Source organism: Nematostella vectensis, chromosome 8 (assembly GCF_932526225.1).
Source record: "Nematostella vectensis chromosome 8, jaNemVect1.1, whole genome shotgun sequence".
In the NCBI taxonomy this organism is placed as follows: Eukaryota; Metazoa; Cnidaria; class Anthozoa; order Actiniaria; family Edwardsiidae; genus Nematostella; species Nematostella vectensis.
The window spans coordinates 9,257,644-9,264,324 of NC_064041.1; the positions used below are offsets into that span (position 1 = coordinate 9,257,644).

The window sequence follows — 6,681 nt, forward strand, 5'->3', positions numbered from 1 at the left end:
GACCCAGGCCTCTAAAAGATTGACCGAGCGGGTTAAAAGGTAACCCAAATATTGATATGAAACTCGGTAGGTGTCATGTTGGCGTCAAGGGGGTGTTCAAATATTGTCACGTGATTGTAAACTCATCAATGACGTCACTAGACGCAAGACATGCTGACGTCATCAAAATACAAATAAACAATCATATCTCGTGAAAGAAACATTGTATAACAACCAAACTTGGTAGGTGTCATGTATATGTCAAGGAAGGTGCAAAGATATGGTCACGTGATGCGTGACGTCATCGATGACGTCACTTTAAGCAAAATTATCCCGATGTCATACCTATATTCTTATTTCCTAAACGAAACATCATATGTCAACAAGAGAGCATTAGATAAGAAAGGGACACTTTGGTATTACCCGCGCGCCATGTCGATTCCGAATCTGGCTATTTTAAGTAACCATCACCCCACCACGGCGCATGAGCATTTTTACTCACCCTACCCACGCGCTTTGGCATTAACATCTTGTTGTTTGCCGCATAAAGTAATAAACATTGGTTTCTTGTAAATTTTGGGATTACTTTTATTTGCGTTTTCATCGTCTTCGTGTTATTCCTAATAGAGATTATAATCAATAGCAAATCTTACCCCTAAGAGATAGTACATTGGTGTGGTCGAAGCTAACTTTAAAAACTAAGAGCACTAAAAGCATATAAGCACATTTTCAGTATTCCTGAATCAATTGCGGTCCTCTTAAAATTCCCTGACCTCATCTGTTTTCTGACAATTCTGACCATGAACCCCCTGATATTCAATATAGGGGTCTAGTGTGTCCATGGCTCTCTACGAGGGAGTCAGTGCCTTAGACAATATTTGACATTTTCAACAACAAAAACGAAAACAAATATATATATACCTATTTGAAAATATTCTGCTATTAAAAATACCACGGGAGTCGTCTGCTGAATGTAGGAAAATTTGAATAACTTCTGTGATTATACTTCTTTATTATTTTTATTCCTGCAATAAATACAAGAGTCGGCAATGACTAAACGAGTTTCAACTACAAGCGTGCAAACTGATCACGTGACTTAAAATATCAATCGAACTGTCGTGACATTCTACCGTGACTGTGTGCCGTACGTCATTTGCACTGACAAATTTGATTGAAATAAGTGTTTGGCTAAGATATTGAATGTATTCTATCTTTGATTTTAAGCAGTGCGTCAATCTTCATATAAGATAAAGTTATTACCCTTTGCGTTATAATATTTCGCGTTAAACATTTGCCACAAGTTCGCTCCAAGACTACATTTTGCATTGAAATTCATTAGATTTCGCGTCAAGATTACATTTTTGGCTTAATTTATTACATCATACGGTGTTAAAGGGCGATCAAGTTTTAAGGTAGTACATCTAGCGAATAAATACAATTTGCAGATACCTCAATTAATTAAATTAATCAATCTTAACTCTACAAAAAAATGAGGGTATCTTAATCCCGCCATTTAATAAATAAATTTCTGTGCATGTTTATAAGAAGCTTTTATCCTACTCCCTGATCATGCCTATTAAAGCGACTCTCAATATTTTCATATTCACCAATGAAAATGGTTTATTATCCGTGTTGTAGTTATACCCGTCATCTATCCCCAGCACTCTCCTTATGAAGTTTTAACAAGCATTTCGATAGAAGGGCCGTAGCACGACTCGAAATACTGGGGGGGGGGGGGCACAATACAGAAACCTTAAAAAAATATTGGGGGGGCTCAGCCACGCCTCTATTGGTCATTTCCTTGTAATTTTTTAAAATATTGGGGAAGACATTCCCCAGTACCCCACCCCCTGCTACGACCCTGTATAGTGGCACATCCCTTTCCCGTGGGGGAAAGAGGGGATGTTCACATGCATTCGTAGACCTCCACCCTCAAAGCAGGCCTCCATTTAAAAGTAACCGCGATGATCCGGATACCACGTGCAACAATGGGCTGTGCCAACACTCCGTAGACAACAGTGTTCCTGTTTGTGTTTCCGGGAAAGACCTGGAATAGAGAACAAAACATCAGTCAAAACCAAACCCAACACATCCCTTAGTTGTTTAATTTGCAAGGCAAGTGCTCGACTCTTATTGTACAATGGGCACGAGATGCTGTGAAATGTGTCTTAGAGTTGAACGAGTTGACAATCATAGAGTTGAAAGTTCCAAGCACGACTAGTTCGACTCCACAAATTTGCGGGCGGCGGAACAAATATTTTGAGGAACAGGTCCGTTTTGTGCCCTTGAAAATATCTATCTGGAATTTATTCTTGTGTAACGCTGGTCCTCTCCCCTCTCACACAAGTGCCTTTGGGTGTGGACTTAGCAGGGGGCGTAAATTCGGGGATGGATCTTTGTAGGCAAGGGTGCATTTTTTTTTTCAAAGATTGCGACGACAATTTTGGCAAAAAATAAAGATTCATTCAATCGCGAAGTTTGACAGGTCAGTTTAAAGCCAACAATTTGGGTGCTTCAAGCTGGAGTATTGTTAGGTGTTACTGTGAATTTAAAAAAAAAATATCGGGCAGATTTCGAGATTTTTTTTTATATAAAAGTTTTGCTTCCATATAACTTGCATGAAAAATAGAAATTTGATTTCCAAGAAAAGTGAATCTAGCGGAATATGATAGATGTCTAAATAAAATCTAAAAAAGACGTACCCCGCTGGACAGGGTATGGTTTTTTACCTCTCTGTCCTGAACAGGGTATATAATTCAGGCCTCTCTGTCCTAAACAGGGTATTTATTTCAGGCCTCTCTGCTGTCACGTGCAAACTGGGTGCTTGGTTCTGCGATCGATTTTGCGATAAAAGACTGCCGCGAAAAAGCATTGTCCTGCAGGGATATTGTTGCGCGTCGCGTGTGTCTCAAGTTCCCTTCACAGAATCACAAGCTGGGAGGTCAAAGTCAAAAATTTATTGTACCGGAGCTCTTGAAACACATACCCCACCTAGGTTACCTTTTACGCATAAGGCCTAGACTTAGTAATTGGAGTTTTAGGCTTGAAGAAACGTGTCTTAAGGATGTGTTTTTACCCAATAAAGAATTATAAATCAATTAAGTTTGTCCGTTTTTTTGTCCTAAACAGGGTCCTAAAATCAAGGGTGTTGTCCTAAACAGGGTATGTTTTTTTAGAATTTTTGTCCTAAACAGGGTAAGGTTTTAAAAACCCCTGCAGCACCCCCATACCCAAACATAGGTTGAGTACGTTCCCCCGTGGGGGGGGGGGGGGGGGGGATTGCAATACGTAAGTATATGATGGTGTCTTTACTTTTCCCTTAGCAAAAAGTTAGATCAGCCCCTGACTCGAACCTTTTCTTGTCCTCCCTCGCGGTAAAGTTTCCAGGTGGATAGATCGGTGCTGTACCTGATCTTGTAGCTCTTCGTCCCCTCTTCAGGCCAATTCGGGTTTCCTTGAGTGGCCACCTTGGTGACTGTTGTCACACGCCCCAGGTCGATTTGGAGGTACTCTCCAGGGCTCTTAGGCCCTGACACCCAGGCCTTTTCGTGATTAAGGCAGCCATATGAAGGCAGCAGAGTTGTAAAGGTGTTATCAACGTAGCTCGATGCAGTTATTGCCGAGTCACTTATAGCACCCGATTCCATACCCATAGCACCCATAGCGCAATCTGTCGATCACAAGTACACAGTCATCAATATTGGGAACTATGAAATTTCTCTCACAGTTTAATTTACCGAAATCTCTCATTCGTCAATATCTACGTAAGAACAACAAAATTTAAATGTACTAACTTTCAGGCAAAATGTTATGTTAACGCGTAATTACTGTAGTCTTAAAGCAAAATGCAAAAACTTTCAACTCAAAATGTGATACCTTTGGCGTTAAACATTTGGCGGTGCATTTCGCGTAACAGTTGTTACATTTGGCGTTATTTTAAGTTAAATTGCATTTTGCGAATTAACAATGTCAATACTGATATCGGTTGGTGGTTTTCATTACCTGCGCAGTTTATTCCGTCTCCTGTATACCCAGGTTTACATGTGCATGCGAAGGAGCCAATGGTGTTTGCACAAGAAGCGTGGTCCCGGTGACAATTGATGCTTCCAGAAGAGCATTCATTAACATCTAAGTAAAAAAAAACACAAGCTTTATTATTATACCCATAGCGCAATCTGTCAATCACAAGTAGCTTCCTGGTGACAATTGTTGCTTCCAGAAGAGCATTCATCAATATCTAAGAAAGAAACACAACCTCATAATTATGATACACATAGCGCAATCTGTCAATCAAAGTAACAAGAAACACAATGATTAGCTCTTAATGATGATGTATTTTAAAGACCGCTGTTACCTGTTTCACATGCGGCACCGGTGTATCCCTGTGGACACTCACATCTGTATTTCGGATTCCCCTTTAACTCAATACAGGTCATGTTGGCTGAGGGACAAGGATTTGTAACACAACCCTCCTGAAAGCATAAACAGAAATGTAGATTTTAGATAGTAGTATAGTACTTGGCGGTTACAGCGCAGCGCGAGATCCTTCCAACAGCTATCGGTCGGATAGCTATCCACCTCTAAACAAATTTAACCCGCGGATAAGTCTTATCGGCAAATAAATTTATCTGACTTTTCAGGAACCGGCCCGAGGCCGCTAGCCATTCTTTAAAACGAGTCAGTAGCCACGTGCACCCTTGACCGGTGACCGGTGCTTTTGGACAGTTAGTCGCGCTCGGCCGAACTGGAGACGAGAGCAAACTATACTACCCTCCCCTACCCTCAGTATATTACGGAGCTAGTAAATAGAAGGGTACGTAAATGTCTGCTGATGGATTTATAAATGATAAGACTCTAGATTATCTTATCATCAATGGTAAGCCTAGGGCAGGTCGTTTTTATCTCCTTCCTAAAATACATAAGAAGGGTAACCCAGGTAGGCCAGTCATATCGGGGTGTAATACTTGTACTGAAAAGATATCTGAGTTTGTAGATTATCATATTAAGGATTTGGTGCCATCTATACCATGCCATATTAAGGATACTAAACATTTTCTTAATATAGTGAGGGATATGGGAACTTTACCTCAGGGGGCTATCTTAGTCACAGCAGATGTGGTTGGGCTTTACCCCCACATACCCCATGATGAGGGGTTGGAGGCTCTTAAAGCCGCTTTGGACAAACGTGGTAAGTTAACAGGTAATTATATTCCTACTGAGGACCTTGTGGACTTAGCTCGCATTGTCCTGGAGAATAATAACTTAGTATTTAACAAGAAGCATTATTTACAGGTATTAGGTACGGCTATAGGTACTAGGATGGCACCATCATATGCTAATCTTTTTATGGCTTAAGTGAAAAAGGAAATCATAGACTCTTCTCCAGTTAAGCCTTATTTATGGCGTAGGTATATCGATGACATTTTCATGATCTGGACCGAAGGTGAGGACGCTCTGAGAGAGTTTATGGCTCACATGAACTCTATACATAGAACTATAAAATTTACGTTTGAGTGGTCTCTTAGTCAGGTAAGTTTTTTGGATGTTTCACTTACTCTTAGGGATATACAGATCTGTATAGTAAGCCTACTGATAAGCATCAATATCTTTTTCATACGTCCTGTCATCCGTCTGCTTGTAAGAAAGGCATTCCTTTTGGGCAGGCACTACGTATTCGTAGGATATGTTCGGAAGACTCTTCATTCGAAAAGAGGGTATTAGAGTTACAAGGTTATTTAGTTGATAGGGGTTATGACAGCAGATTTGTAGCGAGGGAAGTTGACCGGGTTAGACGTATTCCTAGGGACGACACATTGAAAGACAGGCGTAAAGGTAGGAATGATCGTGTACCTTATGTAGTCACTTTTCATCCAACTTTACCTAATTCACCTGGTATTCTTCGTAATTTAAAGCCAGTTCTAGAATCTTCTAGAATAGGTACCTATGATCGCTTATAGGTAACCTAGGAGTTTAAAGGATAGGTTGGTGCACTCCTCTCTTAAAGAGGATAGTACTCAGGTTAGAGGTTGTGGTAAGTGTGGCAGTAAAAGGTGTAGGGTGTTTAACTTTTTAAGACAGGTTTCACAGTACGGCTACTAATAAGAAATATGTCATTAATTTTGACTTGGACTGTAACTCATATTTTGTTGTTTATCTCATTACTTGCTCTATGTGTAGCAAGCAATACGTAGGGTCTACTATCAATAGTTTTAGGAAGCGTTTTAATAATCATAAAAGTAGGTTAAATAAGCACCCTAGTTTACCGATTAGTGAAAGAGTTAAGGATGACCTTATCTATCAACATTTTCATTGCGACAATCATTTAGGTCTTAATAATGTTATGGTACAACTTATAGATAAGTGTAACTCTGAGGCTCAGCTTAGGGAAAGGGAAGGCCAGTGGGCTTATCGGCTTAAGTCCATCTACCCGCGGGGTCTTAATAGTGATGACTTTTTTTTTGTAGTAGGAACCCTTTTTTTTGTAGTAGGAAAGTGAGATGTGTAAATTCTTTTTATCTATAGCGCGCGCTATTCTAGAAAATGCGCGTTTTTGTCAGTTGTAATGTTTTTGCGTCTTTCGCCACTATTCTGATGTAAATAAGCTTCTTCAGTCTGCCCTGAAGAAGTCTTATTAAAGACGAAAATTTGGCAGAGTCGAATTCCAGTTTTTGGTGTATTGTACCCTCCCCGCCAGGTGGAAAA

The 6,681-nt window shown here is 40.2% G+C and overlaps 1 protein-coding gene across 1 annotated transcript; it reads right to left on the bottom strand.

Annotated features, from left to right (window-relative positions):
• Positions 1–1,885: 1,885 nt before the first annotated feature.
• Positions 1,886–4,415, bottom strand: LOC116603120 (EGF-like repeat and discoidin I-like domain-containing protein 3). Its single transcript, XM_048731851.1, has 5 exons — positions 4,334–4,415; positions 4,166–4,216; positions 3,982–4,107; positions 3,333–3,649; positions 1,886–2,026 (listed from the first exon to the last, which is right to left on the bottom strand). Exons 1-5 carry the CDS (start codon positions 4,413–4,415, stop codon positions 1,886–1,888), a joined length of 717 nt encoding a protein of 238 aa, XP_048587808.1.
• Positions 4,416–6,681: the final 2,266 nt, after the last annotated feature.

Coding starts and splice junctions, on each gene's coding strand:
- LOC116603120 (XM_048731851.1), bottom strand. CDS start 4,415: ATGACCTGTATTGAGTTAAAGGGGAATCCGAAATACAGATGTGAGTGT. Junction 3,650..3,981: donor AGACGGAATAAACTGCGCAG/GTAATGAAAACC, acceptor TGTGATCGACAG/ATTGCGCTATGGGTGCTATG. Junction 2,027..3,332: donor GCGAGGGAGGACAAGAAAAG/GTTCGAGTCAGG, acceptor TCTCTATTCCAG/GTCTTTCCCGGAAACACAAA.